This window comes from Eurosta solidaginis, chromosome 2, assembly GCF_040869045.1.
Source record: "Eurosta solidaginis isolate ZX-2024a chromosome 2, ASM4086904v1, whole genome shotgun sequence".
In the NCBI taxonomy this organism is placed as follows: domain Eukaryota; kingdom Metazoa; phylum Arthropoda; class Insecta; order Diptera; family Tephritidae; genus Eurosta; species Eurosta solidaginis.
Genome location: NC_090320.1, coordinates 35,629,133 through 35,650,276, shown reverse-complemented (window position 1 = coordinate 35,650,276; position 21,144 = coordinate 35,629,133). Strand labels below are relative to the sequence as shown.

The window sequence follows — 21,144 nt, the reverse complement described above, 5'->3', positions numbered from 1 at the left end:
CTGGAAATGTTTCGAAAGTGTTACAAGAATGGGCAAAGAAAAGTATCTATTGATGCTACAGGCGGTGTCTGCCACAAAGTTGATGGAAAGGAGGTATTTTTGTACCAAGTTGTTATTAACCCTCAAAAAACAGTTCAATACCCAATAAGCCAAATGTTGTCAACGACTCATCGCACAGACGACATACAATACTGGTTGCAGAGATGGGCGTGTTCAGGTATTCCTTGCCCTGCAGAAATCGTTATGGATTCTTCTAGAGCTCTCTTGAATGCTGTGACCAGAGTTTTCACCAAATTCAGGAACATCGACGAGTACGCCGCTGCACTGTATATTGGCGATATTCCTCCATGTTTCATACGGCTCGATGGTTTCCATTTTATTAAAACTCACTTGAATTTCTTTAAAGGTCGTGAAATGCGACTAGTGAAAACGTTTTACTGTGCCGCTATTGGACAGCTGATGGTTGCCGAATCTGCTGAGCTTGCACGCACAATAATAAGTTTCATAATAACAATTGCACTCAGTCCCACTGATGGCTATCTTACCACAGGAGAGAAAACTTTGTGCGATAAATACAGAGAGGAATTGCAAAATCTCATTACATGTAAATTCTCCAATTATAACGTTCTATGGTCATGTTTGAAGTTCTTTAAAATTTGTTTTTTTTTTTCATGTGCATATACTATTATAAGCTGAGGACATACCAGTGACTTCCCAAAGAGCCAAGTCAAATGATGAACGAAAAAAAAACCCTAATTTGTTTGTTTCTAAATTTTGCAGAGAATTCTCTAAGTTTTTACGATGTGAATATTGAGGAAAACGATGCAGCAGATTGCGAACTGGTCTTCGATGACCATGACTCAGTAGATTCCGAAAATCTGACTGATGTAGGAGCCGATCAAGATTGATTTCATTACGGAAAATCTATCGTCGACAATTTTTTAGAAGAGCAAGGTTCACGTAGGAATGGAGATTTCGCGCCGAGTTACGCGAAAAAACTCTTGGCCGACTTAAAACTATTTGCTCTCTTGAGAAATGTGTACCGAAATGCATTTGGTTACGGGGACATTCCGGCGTCATCATCTTGCAGTGAAGGAGAATTTAATAAAGTAGAACATGGTCTACTGAACAGCAAGAAACTCCGAGTTGACAATTTTGTGGAAAGTCAAGTACTTTACTTGAATGGGAAAATGAAACTATCTGATACGGCGTTGAATGCTGCACTTGAAGTCCCTGATCTCCATAATAAAACTATTCGAGTAAACAAGGTATGCTATTATGCAAATGATTCTGAGTTATACCGAATTATTCTGAATTATAAATACTTCTGAATAGCAGTACTATGAACTTATTGAATTGTAGCCGAGTCAAATTTACAACACAGACTCTTCATGATTTGACTTTAAATATCAAATTTTTCTATCTTTCTGTATATAAGAAAAATGTGCAAACTCTTTCATTAAATTTTATAAATATTAAAAGATTGAAGTACAAATAATTTTTGCAGGTTTTTCAGCATTAATAAATTTTATATTTTCAGTCATCAGAAACAGAAAAAAAAAACAATTGCCCAGTGTGCGCTAACGGGGATGAGCCAGAAGGGGCGCATCTGTGTATTGGATGCAAAAAACCCGTTCATCCTATCATAGAGTGTTCATTTCCTTGCGGAGAAGAAGGTTACGGGCAAAAGCGCGTGTGCAAAGATTGCCACGAGAGTGGCAGTGTTAATATGGTAATGAAAATCATGAAATATAGTAAAATATTACTGAGAAGTTTTTTGTCGCATATGCGGACTCGAATTCTATTCAATATTCAAATCAATACTTATTAATAGCTCATGATAGCATTTGAGCATTCAGATCATCCGATCAATTTCTATTGTAATCTTTTACATTAAACTGTATGAAGATACATTACAAGTTCTAAGTAAAAATAATTTTTGCAGGTGTTCACGATTAATCAACCTGAAACCGTCAGCACTACACCAGAAAAAAATAACAACTGCCCAGTGTGCGCTACCGGGGATGAACCAGAAGGGGCGCATCTGTGTATTGGATGCAAAAAACCCGTTCATCCTATCATAGAGTGTTCATTTACTTACGGAGAAGAAGGTTACGGGCAAAAGCGTGTGTGTAAAGATTGCCACGAGAGTGGCAGTGCTGAGATAGTAATAAATACCGTGGACCAGGAAAATTGGATGGGCAAAGGGCAGAGCAAAATTGCCACTGGTTTTTACTTTGGATCCAAAAAGGAACAAGTAAAGGCAGCTTTAAATTGGAAAAAGCACTCAGATATTCCGATTATTAAAAATGGGAACAGTCCCGACCTACATGCTCATCAGTTCGATGACATTAGTATAATAACGCGAAATACTTGCGCATTCGATTCGTTTTTCCAAATTACGTTAGCATTGGCTGTAGACTGGCCCGAACTGAAAAATGAGGTAACCAAATAATTTTTATTCTGTGTTTTGTTATTTATGTTAATATTAGTGCTTATGTTTTCTTTAAGTGAGTTAAGCTATAAACATCTTTTTTTTTTGGTTTCAATAAATACTGAGTGCGATTGTAATTCTCAACTGGTTAGTTATGTATATATTCTAAAGACATTTTTTTGCCAATTCGGGGTTTTTCTTAGCAAAATAAGTGGCTAAAACCGCAGCCTATACCTTAGAGCCAAAGTGCTCACCCCCGATAAATACAAAAACGGTAAAATGGCAAGGTTTTACAGCGAAATGAGGAAGCTTTTCCTTTAGACCCCAAGTACTCGCCCACAATTAAACACATACAAAGGTGTATATGCACCTGTTATACCTTAATATGTGCTCTGTTCTTCTACAAGAACAAACATATAAAATAACATACAGTCCACTAAAATAATAAAAAATATAATTATAAACAAAATATTCGCCCTCCGAATCACCAAAGCTTATATATGTTTTCCTCAACTTACTTGAATAACTTTGAATACTACCGGTAACAGTACCATTTTTGTACCATTTTTGTTTTACAGTTCTTATCAAAACAAAGTCAGGTGCCATTCTTTAAATTTGTACTTGATGTATATCAAAACGGAATAAATAGATCAACATATAGGAAACGAATTGACATTTTAAAAATGCATTGCCAACTTCAAGAAGAGTCCTCTGCAATAAAACTCTTTACGTTAGACACTGCAGTGGTTGTTGGCTGGTTAGTCGGATCATTACTTCAAAATGCTCCAAGTCTCACCGAAGAGGCCCAATGCAGTCAAGGATGCATGCCATATCTTAATGTTCTAACCACCAAAAATATGGACATATCCATAATACTGGGGAAAAACTCTGCAGAAGAAATGGCGAAGGAATGCATTGTTACTCAAAAAGTGAGGTGTCGTACAAAAGGTTGTACTGGGACCGCAAATATAATATTAAAAAGCATCGGTATGCCGTCATACGAATTTACATGTGTCGTGAAACAAGGAACCTAAGTTTCCCTTACAAAAAATCAAAACTTTTACACTTCTGTTTCCTATGAGTAAACGATTCTGTGTTCAAAGAAGGTTATCGAATGGAATGGCATCATTTTGACCTCAGAAAATTTGGAGACCTGTTTCCTTGTTTCACGCCAAGAAGATTGATTTATAATGCGAAATGTTTCTTTAACACTAATCATATTTCAGGCCCACTGTTTGTCATTGACATGTCCAATTCCCTAGATGACAATAAACAAATTCCTATTAAGAAATTGCCATCTACAATGAACAACCCAATGGATAAATCCAAACACCTGCAACTTGTTGGCATTATCGCGTATAGGGGAAGTAGCAGAAATTCATTTCCGGAAATAACTCTGGCAGCCAATGACGATGATGCTACAATGTTGCGCAGGACTGCAGCATTAATGAGTCACTATGTTGCGGCAGTAAAACGTGGTAATACTTGGCATGAATTCGATGACATAAAATGCACTCGAAAAACGCTCAAGGAAAACACAAAATTGGTACCACACCTTTTGTTTTTCAAATAACACCAGTTTTTCAAATATACCCTACGCTTCTATAAATATATACAAAATAAAGAAAACAAATTTGAAATTTCAAACTTTTGGTATGGTTGTATATTTGATACTTTGTTCCGCCCTTTGAACTCATTGAGCTGGGTTAGAAATATTTAAATATCGATGTTCCAAACAAGAACTATTGCTTTCAAAATTTTTGCATAGAATTTTTTTGTCAAAAATTTTTAAGGTGTTACTTTTGTTTGGCACGTTGTCCTTTACAAACTCTCAATATCTCTCGGTATGCTTGGCCATGAATTAGGTAAGTGGCAATAATATAAAATAACCTAGTTTCCCCATGCAATTTTAACAGGCTAAATTTTTCGTTGTCTTAAACAATATTTTCTAATAGCATGAGATCGCAGGAGATCTACCCTAGTGCGTACATATGAAAACAGATATGTACAATGTGCATGCCAGGGTTGCCATTTGGATACAATTGTATACATTTGAATACATTTTTAATGAGTGGATACAAATATACAAAAAATTTAAAATGTATACATTTTATTTTGGAAGATTGAAGCTCTGTCCCTGTCATGGGAACTACAAATTATCAGTAAGATTTCTAAAAAATGTTTGAATATGCAGTTTTATAGTAAATCAAATTTTAGAATGATATTTATTTTTTCCTTTATATCTATATTATATATATAGATAAACCGTATTTCTTCTACATAATTATTTTGTTGGTATTAGTTTTGTTTAAAATAAGCAGTGTTTGTTAAAAAACGTATAAACAATAATTCCGTTTAAATAAACGCGTTTCGATATGTTAAATAGAAAAACCTTTATAACAGCGACATTTATTTAAAACTGAGCGTTGGTAAAATTTTATAAAATTCAGTTGTGTGATCCGTTTAGCCAAAATAGTGCGGTGATGTTTTGTTTTAAATATTATTAATTTCAGAATTTTGTTTCACACATTATATAAAATTCAGACGAAATGACTCAAAAACTATGTATCAATCTATTAAAACGAATTGATACATTTTTTCAGGAATGATACACTTTAGGAACAAAAAAAATTGCGCGAGTGGCAACGCTGGAACATACATTCAAGGTAGCGAGCATACTTACTACAAATGATTTGAGTAAATTTAGTTGCATGAATATGTTGATTGTGTATATGTTAGCACAAACTGATATGTTTGCTACTATAACGGTTTCTAAAATACATCTCGCTCTACTATTTTTCGAAAATCAGAGAAAAGTTTGTATTTCGATATGTTTCAAATGGCATGCGCGCAGGATTTCTGCGCTAATGGGTACATATGAAAAAGTTCATATTAGGGTGGTTCGAAAAAAAATTTTGTCCAAATTCTATCCTCTGAAATGTTTCAATTTGATGTAAAAATAAAACCCTCACCAAAGTTTGGTCCTATTACTCCACCCTAAGTGGTACCCGAAAAACGGATTTCCCGCCGGGTTTTAAGGTCTTGTACTGGCTTCAAACAATTTGTATGATTTTTTTTCTAATCATATCATTTATAAACACTCTTTAATATATTGAGATCTTAATTACGATTTTTGTCCAAAAGTCGTGGCCATTTGAAGTTGTGTTCTTTGACGAAATTGTGTAAACAGTTATTTCACACTTAAAAAGTCTATTGAAATGATAAAGCATAAATTCACATAGCCATAACTAAAACAATATAATAATAACATAAATTCGTAATTAAGGTCGCAATACATTAAGAGTGTTTTCAAATGATATGATTAGAAAAAAATCATAAAAACTTTTTGTAACCTGTACAACACCTCAAAACTAGGCAAAACGGCACATAAAAGATTTTCGTAAAAAGTTGAGTAAATTCAAGTTTGGACAAAAAATAGTTGTTCCCATGTTAACGAAATGGGAAAATAAAATAAAAATATCGTACCCTGTAGAGTGGAATTATAGGACCCATCTTTGGTGAGGGTTTTTTGTTTTTAATAAAATAGAAACATTTGAGAGGATGGAAATTGAAAAGTTATTTTTCTCGGCACACCCTAAAGCACATATGTACATACATATGTACCCGTTATCAGAAAACCTGCGCGCAAGCGGGAAAATACAAATACGAAATATGCACAAACTTTTCTCTGATTTTCGAAAGAAAGAAGACCGACATGTATTTCATAAACCGTTATAGTTGCGAACATCATCAACACAAAAACAATCAACATATTGATGCAACTAAATTTACGCATTACTTAAATCATTGTATGCGCGGTAACATGTACATTGTACATGTGTACATATGTATGTATGCATGTATGTTCATACGTGTTTTCGCGAAGCGTCTGCTAGCTTCAGACTTAAGGGTCCATTACTGATACTTAGCATAGACTTGACTTGACTTGGCGTAAACTTGGCAATTTAGCACCGATTATACTCCACTTAGCGCATACACTCTGGCATCATAATCAATAAGTGTCAATCTGTATGTCAAAATGAAATGGAAACAAATAAATGGCTTCTCAAAATGTAAACGTCACTTAGAACTTACATAGAAAATCAAAATTCAGCAGACTTCTAAGTCAAGTGTTGCTAAGTTTTGAGCAGGCATGCTTAACCAACGAAACGATATCATTTCGTTACGATAATCACGTTAATAAACGAAACGAAGTCATTTCGTTTCGTTTATTAACGTTAAGATCGTCAAATTAACGAAATGATTTCGTTTCGTTTTCTGCCATATCAAAACGAAATCAAATCGTTTATGTTGATTATTAATTTCAAACTATGCTGGCAAAGCTGATTGATGGCGGAGTCATTAAATGTGAAAGCATTATCCAAGCTGATTGCAACTTTTCTCATGAATTTTGACAGTACGAACATTTCTCAGAGTATTTTTGACATTACCACCAACGAATTACACAAACAAATTACATAGAGTTTGTGTGTGTATGTGCGCTCGTTGTTGCCACCTTACGGCTTCACCATGGCTATAGCATTGCCAGCACAATTCAAACATAAAGTATCACGTTTTCGTTAACGTTTTTAACGTTAACGAAAGCTTTTCGTTTCGGTTAAAAACGAGATACAATTTATCTTGATAATTTCTTTATCGATAATATTTCGAAGTGTTTCAACGGAAACGGTGGAAATTTTTTGATAAACGATTAGCTTAACGTTAAGGTGCATCCCTGGTTTTGAGTAATCAGTAACATGCAACTCACTGATTTTCGAAAGTTATAATTTATATTTTATTAGGGTCGGCAAAATATAAAATTTAATTTTTCCTTTTGGTATAGTGAAAATATTTTTCAGGACAACGAAACATTTAGGCAATCAATAAAGGTATAAATTATTGTAGTCGTTAGGGAGCTGTACGTCGTGTTGTCAAGAAGTGTCTGCTGGCTTGAGTCTTAAGCTAGCAGACACTCCCGTTTCTCGGAACCGGACGCAGCTTAAAATTTTTTTTTGCGGTACTAAATTGCCAATAAATGTAATATCAATTATCCAAGTCGTTCGGAAGTCGTAGGTCGTGTTTTCACGAAGTGTCTGCTGGCTTGAGTCTTAAGCTAGAAGACACTCCCGTTTCTCGGAACCGGACGCAGCTTTAAATTTTTTTTTGCGGTACTAAATTGCCAATAAATGTAATATCAATTATCCAAGTCGTTCGGAAGTCGTAGGTCGTGTTTTCACGAAGTGTCTGCTGGCTTGAGTCTTAAGCTAGCAGACACACCCGTTTCTCGGAACGGGACGCAGCTTTAAATTTTTTTTTTGCGGTACTAAATTGCAAATAAATGTAATATCAATTATCCAAGTCGTTCGGAAGTCGTAGGTCGTGTTTTCACGAAGTGTCTGCTGGCTTGTGTCTTAAGCTAGCAGACACTCCCGTTTCTCGGAACCGGACGCAGCTTTAAATTTTTTTTTGCGGTACTAAATTGCCAATAAGTGTAATATCAATTATCCAAGTCGTTCGGAAGTCGTAGGTCGTGTTTTCACGAAGTGTCTGCTGGCTTGAGTCTTAAGCTAGCAGACACTCCCGTTTCTCGGAACCGGACGCAGCTTTAAATTTTTTTTTGCGGTACTAAATTGCCAATAAATGTAATATCAATTATCCAAGTCGTTCGGAAGTCGTAGGTCGTGTTTTCACGAAGTGTCTGCTGGCTTGAGTCTTAAGCTAGCAGACACTCCCGTTTCTCGGAACCGGACGCAGCTTTAAATTTTTTTTGCGGTATTAAATTGCCAATAAATGTAATATCAATTATCCAAGTCGTTCGGAAGTCGTAGGCCGTGTTTTCACGAAGTGTCTGCTGGCTTGAGTCTTAAGCTAGCAGACACTCCCGTTTCTCGGAACCGGACGCAGCTTTAAATTTTTTTTGCGGTATTAAATTGCCAATAAATGTAATATCAATTATCCAAGTCGTTCGGAAGTCGTAGGTCGTGTTTTCACGAAGTGTCTGCTGGCTTGAGTCTTAAGCTAGAAGACACTCCCGTTTCTCGGAACCGGACGCAGCTTAAAATTTTTTTTTGCGGTACTAAATTGCCAATAAATGTAATATCAATTATCCAAGTCGTTCGGAAGTCGTAGGTCGTGTTTTCACGAAGTGTCTGCTGGCTTGTGTCTTAAGCTAGCAGACACTCCCGTTTCTCGGAACCGGACGCAGCTTTAAATTTTTTTTTGCGGTACTAAATTGCCAATAAATGTAATATCAATTATCCAAGTCGTTCGGAAGTCGTAGGTCGTGTTTTCACGAAGTGTCTGCTGGCTTGAGTCTTAAGCTAGCAGACACTCTCGTTTCCCGGAACCGGACGCAGCTTTAAATTTTTTTTTGCGGTACTAAATTGCCAGTAAATGTAATATCAATTATCCAAGTCGTTCGGAAGTCGTAGGTCGTGTTTTCACGAAGTGTCTGCTGGCTTGAGTCTTAAGCTAGCAGACACTCCCGTTTCTCGGAACCGGACGCAGCTTTAAATTTTTTTTTGCGGTACTAAATTGCCAATAAATGTAATATCAATTATCCAAGTCGTTCGGAAGTCGTAGGTCGTGTTTTCACGAAGTGTCTGCTGGCTTGAGTCTTAAGCTAGCAGACACTCCCGTTTCTCGGAGCCGGACGCAGCTTTAAATTTTTTTTTGCGGTACTAAATTGCCAATAAATGTAATATCAATTATCCAAGTCGTTCGGAAGTCGCAGGTCGTGTTTTCACGAAGTGTCTGCTGGCTTGAGTCTTAAGCTAGCAGACACTCCCGTTTCTCGGAACCGGACGCAGCTTTAAATTTTTTTTGCGGTATTAAATTGCCAATAAATGTAATATCAATTATCCAAGTCGTTCGGAAGTCGTAGGCCGTGTTTTCACGAAGTGTCTGCTGGCTTGAGTCTTAAGCTAGCAGACACTCCCGTTTCTCGGAACCGGACGCAGCTTTAAATTTTTTTTGCGGTATTAAATTGCCAATAAATGTAATATCAATTATCCAAGTCGTTCGGAAGTCGTAGGTCGTGTTTTCACGAAGTGTTTGCTGGCTTGAGTCTTAAGCTAGCAGACACTCCCGTTTCTCGGAACCGGACGCAGCTTTAAATTTTTTTTTGCGGTACTAAATTGCCAATAAATGTAATATCAATTATCCAAGTCGTTCGGAAGTCGTAGGTCGTGTTTTCACGAAGTGTCTGCTGGCTTGAGTCTTAAGCTAGCAGACACTCCCGTTTCTCGAAACCGGACGCAGCTTTAAATTTTTTTTTGCGGTACTAAATTGCCAATAAATGTAATATCAATTATCCAAGTCGTTCGGAAGTCGTAGGTCGTGTTTTCACGAAGTGTCTGCTGGCTTGAGTCTTAAGCTAGCAGACACTCCCATTTCTCGGAACCGGACGCAGCTTTAAATTTTTTTTGCGGTACTAAATTGCCAATAAATGCAATATCAATTATCCAAGTCGTTCGGAAGTCGTAGGTCGTGTTTTCACGAAGTGTCTGCTGGCTTGAGTCTTAAGCTAGCAGACACTCCCGTTTCTCGGAACCGGACGCAGCTTTAAATTTTTTTTTGCGGTACTAAATTGCCAATAAATGTAATATCAATTATCCAAGTCGTTCGGAAGTCGTAGGTCGTGTTTTCACGAAGTGTCTGCTGGCTTGAGTCTTAAGCTAGCAGACACTCCCGTTTCTCGAAACCGGACGCAGCTTTAAATTTTTTTTTGCGGTACTAAATTGCCAATAAATGTAATATCAATTATCCAAGTCGTTCGGAAGTCGTAGGTCGTGTTTTCACGAAGTGTCTGCTGGCTTGAGTCTTAAGCTAGCAGACACTCCCGTTTCTCGAAACCGGACGCAGCTTTAAATTTTTTTTTGCGGTACTAAATTGCCAATAAATGTAATATCAATTATCCAAGTCGTTCGGAAGTCGTAGGTCGTGTTTTCACGAAGTGTCTGCTGGCTTGAGTCTTAAGCTAGCAGACACTCCCGTTTCTCGGAACCGGACGCAGCTTTAAATTTTTTTTGCGGTACTAAATTGCCAATAAATGTAATATCAATTATCCAAGTCGTTCGGAAGTCGTAGGTCGTGTTTTCACGAAGTGTCTGCTGGCTTGAGTCTTAAGCTAGCAGACACTCCCGTTTCTCGGAACCGGACGCAGCTTTAAATTTTTTTTTGCGGTACTAAATTGCCAATGAATGTAATATCAATTATCCAAGTCGTTCGGAAGTCGTAGGTCGTGTTTTCACGAAGTGTCTGCTGGCTTGAGTCTTAAGCTAGCAGACACTCCCGTTTCTCGGAACCGGACGCAGCTTTAAATTTTTTTTTGCGGTACTAAATTGCCAATAAATGTAATATCAATTATCCAAGTCGTTCGGAAGTCGTAGGTCGTGTTTTCACGAAGTGTCTGCTGGCTTGAGTCTTAAGCTAGCAGACACTCCCATTTCTCGGAACCGGACGCAGCTTTAAATTTTTTTTGCGGTACTAAATTGCCAATAAATGCAATATCAATTATCCAAGTCGTTCGGAAGTCGTAGGTCGTGTTTTCACGAAGTGTCTGCTGGCTTGAGTCTTAAGCTAGCAGACACTCCCGTTTCTCGGAACGGACGCAGCTTTAAATTTTTTTTTGCGGTACTAAATTGCCAATAAATGTAATATCAATTATCCAAGTCGTTCGGAAGTCGTAGGTCGTGTTTTCACGAAGTGTCTGCTGGCTTGAGTCTTAAGCTAGCAGACACTCCCGTTTCTCGAAACCGGACGCAGCTTTAAATTTTTTTTTGCGGTACTAAATTGCCAATAAATGTAATATCAATTATCCAAGTCGTTCGGAAGTCGTAGGTCGTGTTTTCACGAAGTGTCTGCTGGCTTGAGTCTTAAGCTAGCAGACACTCCCATTTCTCGGAACCGGACGCAGCTTTAAATTTTTTTTGCGGTACTAAATTGCCAATAAATGTAATATCAATTATCCAAGTCGTTCGGAAGTCGTAGGTCGTGTTTTCACGAAGTGTCTGCTGGCTTGAGTCTTAAGCTAGCAGACACTCCCGTTTCTCGGAACCGGACGCAGCTTTAAATTTTTTTTTTGCGGTACTAAATTGCCAATAAATGCAATATCAATTATCCAAGTCGTTCGGAAGTCGTAGGTCGTGTTTTCACGAAGTGTCTGCTGGCTTGAGTCTTAAGCTAGCAGACACTCCCGTTTCTCGGAACCGGACGCAGCTTTAAATTTTTTTTGCGGTACTAAATTGCCAATAAATGTAATATCAATTATCCAAGTCGTTCGGAAGTCGTAGGTCGTGTTTTCACGAAGTGTCTGCTGGCTTGAATCTTAAGCTAGCAGACACTCCCGTTTCTCGGAACCGGACGCAGCTTTAAATTTTTTTTTGCGGTACTAAATTGCCAATAAATGTAATATCAATTATCCAAGTCGTTCGGAAGTCGTAGGTCGTGTTTTCACGAAGTGTCTGCTGGCTTGAGTCTTAAGCTAGCAGACACTCCCGTTTCTCGGAACCGGACGCAGCTTTAAATTTTTTTTTGCGGTACTAAATTGCCAATAAATGTAATATCAATTATCCAAGTCGTTCGGAAGTCGTAGGTCGTGTTTTCACGAAGTGTCTGCTGGTTTGAGTCTTAAGCTAGCAGACACTCCCGTTTCTCGGAACCGGACGCAGCTTTAAATTTTTTTTGCGGTACTAAATTGCCAATAAATGTAATATCAATTATCCAAGTCGTTCGGAAGTCGTAGGTCGTGTTTTCACGAAGTGTCTGCTGGCTTGAGTCTTAAGCTAGCAGACACTCCCGTTTCTCGGAACCGGACGCAGCTTTAAATTTTTTTTTGCGGTACTAAATTGCCAATGAATGTAATATCAATTATCCAAGTCGTTCGGAAGTCGTAGGTCGTGTTTTCACGAAGTGTCTGCTGGCTTGAGTCTTAAGCTAGCAGACACTCCCGTTTCTCGGAACCGGACGCAGCTTTAAATTTTTTTTTGCGGTACTAAATTGCCAATAAATGTAATATCAATTATCCAAGTCGTTCGGAAGTCGTAGGTCGTGTTTTCACGAAGTGTCTGCTGGCTTGAGTCTTAAGCTAGCAGACGCTCCCATTTCTCGGAACCGGACGCAGCTTTAAATTTTTTTTTGCGGTACTAAATTGCCAATAAATGTTATATCAATTATCCAAGTCGTTCGGAAGTCGTAGGTCGTGTTTTCACGAAGTGTCTGCTGGCTTGAGTCTTAAGCTAGCAGACACTCCCGTTTCTCGGAACCGGACGCAGCTTTAAATTTTTTTTTGCGGTACTAAATTGCCAATAAATGTAATATCAATTATCCAAGTCGTTCGGAAGTCGTAGGTCGTGTTTTCACGAAGTGTCTGCTGGTTTGAGTCTTAAGCTAGCAGACACTCCCGTTTCTCGGAACCGGACGCAGCTTTAAATTTTTTTTGCGGTACTAAATTGCCAATAAATGTAATATCAATTATCCAAGTCGTTCGGAAGTCGTAGGTCGTGTTTTCACGAAGTGTCTGCTGGCTTGAGTCTTAAGCTAGCAGACACTCCCGTTTCTCGGAACCGGACGCAGCTTTAAATTTTTTTTTGCGGTACTAAATTGCCAATAAATGTAATATCAATTATCCAAGTCGTTCGGAAGTCGTAGGTCGTGTTTTCACGAAGTGTCTGCTGGCTTGAGTCTTAAGCTAGCAGACGCTCCCATTTCTCGGAACCGGACGCAGCTTTAAATTTTTTTTGCGGTACTAAATTGCCAATAAATGTTATATCAATTATCCAAGTCGTTCGGAAGTCGTAGGTCGTGTTTTCACGAAGTGTCTGCTGGCTTGAGTCTTAAGCTAGCAGACACACCCGTTTCTCGGAACCGGACGCAGCTTTAAATTTTTTTTTGCGGTACTAAATTGCCAATAAATGTAATATCAATTATCCAAGTCGTTCGGAAGTCGTAGGTCGTGTTTTCACGAAGTGTCTGCTGGCTTGAGTCTTAAGCTAGCAGACACTCCCGTTTCTCGGAACCGGACGCAGCTTTAAATTTTTTTTGCGGTACTAAATTGCCAATAAATGTAATATCAATTATCCAAGTCGTTCGGAAGTCGTAGGTCGTGTTTTCACGAAGTGTCTGCTGGCTTGAGTCTTAAGCTAGCAGACACTCCCGTTTCTCGGAACCGGACGCAGCTTTAAATTTTTTTTTGCGGTACTAAATTGCCAATAAATGTAATATCAATTATCCAAGTCGTTCGGAAGTCGTAGGTCGTGTTTGCACGAAGTGTCTGCTGGCTTGAGTCTTAAGCTAGCAGACACTCCCGTTTCTCGGAACCGGACGCAGCTTTAAATTTTTTTTTGCGGTACTAAATTGCCAATAAATGCAATATCAATTATCCAAGTCGTTCGGAAGTCGTAGGTCGTGTTTTCACGAAGTGTCTGCTGGCTTGAGTCTTAAGCTAGCAGACACTCCCGTTTCCCGGAACCGGACGCAGCTTTAAATTTTTTTTTGCGGTACTAAATTGCCAATAAATGTAATATCAATTATCCAAGTCGTTCGGAAGTCGTAGGTCGTGTTTTCACGAAGTGTCTGCTGGCTTGAGTCTTAAGCTAGCAGACACTCCCGTTTCTCGGAACCGGACGCAGCTTTAAATTTTTTTTTGCGGTACTAAATTGCCAATAAATGCAATATCAATTATCCAAGTCGTTCGGAAGTCGTAGGTCGTGTTTTCACGAAGTGTCTGCTGGCTTGAGTCTTAAGCTAGCAGACACTCCCGTTTCCCGGAACCGGACGCAGCTTTAAATTTTTTTTTGCGGTACTAAATTGCCAATAAATGTAATATCAATTATCCAAGTCGTTCGGAAGTCGTAGGTCGTGTTTTCACGAAGTGTCTGCTGGCTTGAGTCTTAAGCTAGCAGACACTCCCGTTTCTCGGAACCGGACGCAGCTTTAAATTTTTTTTTGCGGTACTAAATTGCCAATAAATGTAATATCAATTATCCAAGTCGTTCGGAAGTCGTAGGTCGTGTTTTCACGAAGTGTCTGCTGGCTTGAGTCTTAAGCTAGCAGACACTCCCGTTTCTCGGAACCGGACGCAGCTTAAAATTTTTTTTTGCGGTACTAAATTGCCAATAAATGTAATATCAATTATCCAAGTCGTTCGGAAGTCGTAGGTCGTGTTTTCACGAAGTGTCTGCTGGCTTGAGTCTTAAGCTAGCAGACACTCCCGTTTCTCGGAACCGGACGCAGCTTTAAATTTTTTTTTGCGGTACTAAATTGCCAATAAATGTAATATCAATTATCCAAGTCGTTCGGAAGTCGTAGGTCGTGTTTTCACGAAGTGTCTGCTGGCTTGAGTCTTAAGCTAGCAGACACTCCCGTTTCTCGGAACCGGACGCAGCTTTAAATTTTTTTTTGCGGTACTAAATTGCCAATAAATGTAATATCAATTATCCAAGTCGTTCGGAAGTCGTAGGTCGTGTTTTCACGAAGTGTCTGCTGGCTTGAGTCTTAAGCTAGCAGACACTCCCGTTTCTCGGAACCGGACGCAGCTTTAAATTTTTTTTTGCGGTACTAAATTGCCAATGAATGTAATATCAATTATCCAAGTCGTTCGGAAGTCGTAGGTCGTGTTTTCACGAAGTGTCTGCTGGCTTGAGTCTTAAGCTAGCAGACACTCCCGTTTCTCGGAACCGGACGCAGCTTTAAATTTTTTTTTGCGGTACTAAATTGCCAATAAATGTAATATCAATTATCCAAGTCGTTCGGAAGTCGTAGGTCGTGTTTTCACGAAGTGTCTGCTGGCTTGAGTCTTAAGCTAGCAGACACTCCCATTTCTCGGAACCGGACGCAGCTTTAAATTTTTTTTGCGGTACTAAATTGCCAATAAATGCAATATCAATTATCCAAGTCGTTCGGAAGTCGTAGGTCGTGTTTTCACGAAGTGTCTGCTGGCTTGAGTCTTAAGCTAGCAGACACTCCCGTTTCTCGGAACCGGACGCAGCTTTAAATTTTTTTTTGCGGTACTAAATTGCCAATAAATGTAATATCAATTATCCAAGTCGTTCGGAAGTCGTAGGTCGTGTTTTCACGAAGTGTCTGCTGGCTTGAGTCTTAAGCTAGCAGACACTCCCGTTTCTCGAAACCGGACGCAGCTTTAATTTTTTTTTTGCGGTACTAAATTGCCAATAAATGTAATATCAATTATCCAAGTCGTTCGGAAGTCGTAGGTCGTGTTTTCACGAAGTGTCTGCTGGCTTGAGTCTTAAGCTAGCAGACACTCTCGTTTCTCGGAACCGGACGCAGCTTTAAATTTTTTTTTGCGGTACTAAATTGCCAATAAATGTAATATCAATTATCCAAGTCGTTCGGAAGTCGTAGGTCGTGTTTTCACGAAGTGTCTGCTGGCTTGAGTCTTAAGCTAGCAGGCACTCCCGTTTCTCGGAACCGGACGCAGCTTTAAATTTTTTTTTGCGGTACTAAATTGCCAATAAATGTAATATCAATTATCCAAGTCGTTCGGAAGTCGCAGGTCGTGTTTTCACGAAGTGTCTGCTGGCTTGAGTCTTAAGCTAGCAGACACTCCCGTTTCTCGGAACCGGACGCAGCTTTAAATTTTTTTTTGCGGTACTAAATTGCCAATAAATGTAATATCAATTATCCAAGTCGTTCGGAAGTCGTAGGTCGTGTTTCCACGAAGTGTCTGCTGGCTTGAGTCTTAAGCTAGCAGACACTCCCGTTTCTCGGAACCGGACGCAGCTTTAAATTTTTTTTTGCGGTACTAAATTGCCAATAAATGTAATATCAATTATCCAAGTCGTTCGGAAGTCGTAGGTCGTGTTTTCACGAAGTGTCTGCTGGCTTGAGTCTTAAGCTAGCAGACACTCCCGTTTCTCGGAACCGGACGCAGCTTTAAATTTTTTTTTGCGGTATTAAATTGCCAATAAATGAGGTATAAATTATTTAATATATAATATTGTTGTTTGCTATAGTGTGTCTGCCACCTTAATAGGACCCGGGTATCAAATGAAAGATGTTAATGAGTATTTTAAAAAGGCGTTGGCCTTAGTTATATAGGTGGACGCCTTTTCGAGATATCACCATAAAGGTGGACCAAGGGTGACTCTGGAATGTGTTTGTATGATACGGGTATCAAATGAAAGGTGTTAATGAGTATTCTAAAAGGGTGTGGGCCTTAATTCTATAGGTGGACACCTTTTCGAGATATCACCATAAAGGTGGACCAGGGGTGACTCTGGAATGTGTTTGTATGATACGGGTATCAAATGAAAGGTGTTAATGAGTATTTTAAAAGGGTGTGGGCCTTAATTATATAGGTGGACGCCTTTTCGAGATATCACCATAAAGGTGGACCAAGGGTGACTCTGGAATGTGTTTGTATGATACGGGTATCAAATGAAAGTGTTAATGAGTATTTTAAAAGGGAGTGGTGTTAGTTGTATATGTGAAGGTGTTTTCGAGATATTGACCAAAATGTGGACCAGGGTGACCCAGAACATAATCTGTCGGGTACCGCTAATTTATTTATATATTTAATGCCACGAACAGTATTCCTGCCAAGATTCTAAGGGCTTTTGATTTCGACCTGCAGAACTTTTTCATTTTCTTCTACTTAATATGGTAGGTGTCACACCCATTTTGCAAAGTTTTTTCCAAAGTTATATTTTGCGTCAATAAACCAATCCAATTACCATGTTTCATCCCTTTTTTCGTATTTGGTATAGAATTATGGCATTTTTTCCTTTTTTCGTAACTTTCGATATCGAAAAAGTGGGCGTGGGCGATATCGATTTTTGCTCAAGTTATCGCGTTAACGGCCGAGCGGAAGGACAGACGGTCGACTGTGTATAAAAACTGGGCGTGGCTTCCACCGATTTCGCAAATTTTCACAAAAAACAGTTATCGTCATAGAAGCTATGCCCTTACCAAATTTCCCAAGGATTGGTAAATTTTTGTTCGACTTATGGCATTAAAAGTATTCTACACAAATTAAATGAAAAGGGCTGAGCCACGCCCATTTTGAAATTTTCTTCTTTTTTTTTGTATTTTGTTGCACCATATCATTACTGGAGTTGAATGTTGACATAATTTACTTATATACTGTAAAAATATTCAATTATTTGTTAAAATTTGACTTTAAAATTTTTTTTTGCAATTTTTATTGAGAATGCATATAGTAATAAGAGTAACTTTCCTGCCAAATTTCATCATGATATCCTCAACGACTGCCAAATTAAAGCTTGCAAAACTTTTAAATTACCTCCTTTTGAAGTGGGTGGTGCTACGCCCATTGTCCATAATTTTACTTATTTTCTATTCTGCATCATAAGTTCAACGCACCTACCATGTTTCGGTTTATCCCTCATTGAAAATGAATTACCGCACTTTTTCGGTTTTTCGAAATTCTCGATATCGAAAAAGTGGGTTTGGTTATAGTCCAATTTCGTTCATAGCGATCTGAGATGAGTGCTTAGTAACTTACATACCAAATTTCATTAAGATACCTCAAAATTTACTCAAGTTATCGTTTTTACGGACAGACGGACGGACGGACGGAGATGGCTAAATGAACTTTTTTTTCCGCCCAGATCATTTTGATATATAGAAGTCTATATCTATCTCGATTAGTTTATGCCGTTACGGGGTACCGTAATGCTAACAAATGTAATATACTCTGAGCAATGAACTGCAAAAATCTAACACAACAACGTTCGATTACATTCGGCAATATGATCGTGTTCAATGATCAGTGTTGCCAGGTGATGAAAAAAAAGAAGCTAGATTGGCAAAAAAAAAGGTTAGAAAAAGCTAAATTTAGAAAAAAAAGAAGCTAAATGGCCAGAAATTTTTAAGCACTGAACACACCAAAAACTAGGAAGCGGAAACGGAAGCGGAACGCTGCCAACAGAGTTGCATTGTGCTTTTGACTTCATTAGGCATTCGATTAGCTACTAGTGAAATAATTATAGATTCGAATTTTGTAGGGAAGATTGGAGCTCAATAAGCGTCTTAATGTAGAAAACTGCCTTTATTATTCAATAAGCCGTCTGTGTGAAAACAGTATTATAAAGACAGATGCTGAGTTTATCCAATTACGAGTTTATTCAATTATGAGTTTATTCGCATGATTGATTGTGAATGCAAGTTTTAGTGTTTGATTAAATCTAGAAAATTGTGATTTTTGCAGTTCTCTGACTCTGAGAGTTCTGCTCAGCTGAGTATAAAGATATGACAAGTAATGGGAAATAAGAAACAAGTCAAAATTGTTTGGGTGAAAACCATCTAAAATCACATAACGCATCTGCAAAAATACATTTCCTAGAATTAAATAATTGAGCTTTATTGCAAAGAGTAAATTCATAAAAGTTTTAGTTAGATATTTTAGCCGTCTGAAAAGTTGATTGTAAATGATGGGCCTTTATGCACATACATTTATTAAAGGTAAATAATTTTTGAATGCATTCTTATTGAATTCATAAAAATGCTTCTTCAAATATGTATGTAAGTGGGTTGATATTTATAAATAAAAACACTAAATATGTGTATGCATTTATTGGTGTGCGTTTTCAATGATTTTGGTTTTGGAGGCAATTACATTCACTTGTACTTTTAAAGGAATTTATTTAATTGAATTTGGCAATTGCTTTGTCCATAAGTAAGCTCAAAATTTTAAGAGGATTTTAGAGTTGAGACAATTGAAGAGCTCAGCCTTTATTTTTTTCTATATATTCTTCACAAAGGAAAGGCTTGTATAATATATATTATTTTTGATTTAATTCTTTGAGGTGATAGCAAGTGAAAAAAGACATTTTTCACAAAGAAATAAGAAAGGGCGCAGACAGCAATTTTGCTTAAAACCTTAATTAGATATTGAATAGAATGCAATACAATATTAAAGCTCTTGAAACAAAGAGGCTGTACAAACTGCCTTCCCCTCTAATCTGGTATCAGAAGGTACGTACGTACTTTGCAGATGGCTTATACCTAAGCTCGCTTAACACTTGGGTAGTAAAGTCTGTGGAATAACACCTGAATGAAGTCGCCGTGATTAAATATTTACTATTTTTCGAAAATATGAACCTTCAAACATTCCTGTCAAAATTTCATTTTATTTCGCTCATTTTTATTACAAGCTACAACGATTTAAATAAAGCAATTTTAGTTAATTTAAAAAGATTCGCCACGGATGTATGAGGTTGACAATTGGGTTTGAAGAACCTATATCTTGCGCTGGCAACCTGAAAGGGTTGCGCTACACAACCCCGTGAATCTGGTATTTTAGTCGCCTCTTACGACAGGCATAGCTACGGCGGGTATATTTTAGCCTCTAAATCCGCTGTGGAGTTAACCTAGAAAGTATACAAAAAATTCTGAGAATTGTTCGAAATGATCGTAAAATAATATTTAGTGAGGTCTCTGACGTCGTACATAAATATATCGAAAGAATTTGTGTTCCTACTCTACACGAAAGCTAGGTATGGGTGCCTTGGTTGCTCTAACACAAAGACTATGCACCGTCTCACAATTCTTTCGCAGAAATGTAAGAGTTTAGAGAATTGAATTCCCCATCCACCGTAGTCCGCAGATCTAGTCCCCGTCGACTACTAACTATTCAAAAATCATAAAAAAACAACCTACTTGGAAAATGTCAGATAAAGAAGTGTTTACCGAAATTGAAACGTATTTTGAGGGCCGTGACAAATTCTACTACAAACGGAGTATTGAAATGACCTCCCTGAAATTAGCACGAAAATTTTTACGTAAATTGCAGTGAATTAATAGAGTGAAAATATCGAGTGGCACGCCAACTTTATGTAAAGTTAGGGAAGCACCCTTTAAAAAATACCTTAGACACCAGTAAGAAAAATAATTCTTGCACTGGAATTCGCCGTTGATAAGTGATACTTATTTTATAAACTCGAAATTTTGCTCCAACGCCAACATTATGTGAAGTGAGGCGCTGTTGGTGCAAGTGTGGCTAATAACTCCGTGGTTTGTTTTGGGCAAAAATGTTGAACACATTGGTTTTTTTATTTTTACTTTACTAGGCAATGACCAGCGCTGCAACAGTGTGGACCTATTTTCGTTGTTATGAGATCATGCAAGAGTTTGAAATTAATGTAATGCTCTTCTTTTGATAGTCGTCTGATAAGACTCATATGACTCCTAATAGACTCATATATTTATCATGCATGCTATGTTATTACGTGACGATTTGTGGAAACCCACTGGTGGAGTTTATATATATATATATATGTATGTACACTGTTGAACATAAGGTGATACCTACTTGAGTCAGTTCTGCGCGGATTTTGGATACATAACAGATAAAAATTTACGGTAGAGTCACCCTTAAAATAACCTTAAAATAACAGCTTCAGAGCCTCGCCTCCATACATATTGCACTAAAATTGTTAAAAATCATATCTCGTTGTATGAATGTCACAGACTTTAAGATAATCTACAGAAGTTCACTTATGAGAACTAAATATGATTGGGCTCGTCACGCCACTGTTAAGAGATTGAAAATTGATAGTGGCTTTGGAACTTTCTCTGCTCTTGCAATATCAAGAGCTGAATAAGCTTATCGGCCAATCCATTTTCATCTAGGTTACGAAAAAATGATAACACCTCAACTTAACCGGAAGCGAGGTTATTGCTGATGATTATTGACTTGTGATTCGACTATCCGGCTGGTAATAGGC

The 21,144-nt window shown here is 38.0% G+C and overlaps 2 protein-coding genes across 3 annotated transcripts in view; one reads left to right on the top strand and one right to left on the bottom strand.

Annotated features, from left to right (window-relative positions):
• LOC137239546 (chaoptin) overlaps window positions 1–21,144 on the bottom strand; it is a 707,303-nt gene that overhangs the window by 428,700 nt on the left and 257,459 nt on the right. The gene's annotated exons all lie outside the window — the stretch shown is intronic.
• Window positions 1,108–4,240, top strand: LOC137242057 (uncharacterized). 2 transcript variants are annotated; one of them, XM_067769424.1, is made up of 3 exons: window positions 1,108–1,268; window positions 3,013–3,421; window positions 3,661–4,240. In XM_067769424.1, exons 1-3 carry the CDS (start codon window positions 1,191–1,193, stop codon window positions 4,005–4,007), a joined length of 834 nt encoding a protein of 277 aa, XP_067625525.1. In that variant the 5' UTR covers window positions 1,108–1,190; the 3' UTR covers window positions 4,008–4,240. The 2 variants fall into 2 exon arrangements, with proteins under 2 accessions (XP_067625525.1, XP_067625523.1); XM_067769422.1 differs by lacking the exon at window positions 1,108–1,268 and adding an exon at window positions 2,084–2,443.

Bases quoted from the DNA above. Each gene is read 5' to 3' on its own strand.
- LOC137242057 (XM_067769422.1), top strand. From the start codon at position 2,198: ATGGGCAAAGGGCAGAGCAAAATTGCCACTGGTTTTTACTTTGGATCC. The intron at 2,444-3,012 runs GTAACCAAATAA...TTTGTTTTACAG, and splicing joins GGCCCGAACTGAAAAATGAG to TTCTTATCAAAACAAAGTCA. The intron at 3,422-3,660 runs GTATGCCGTCAT...ATCATATTTCAG, and splicing joins TATAATATTAAAAAGCATCG to GCCCACTGTTTGTCATTGAC.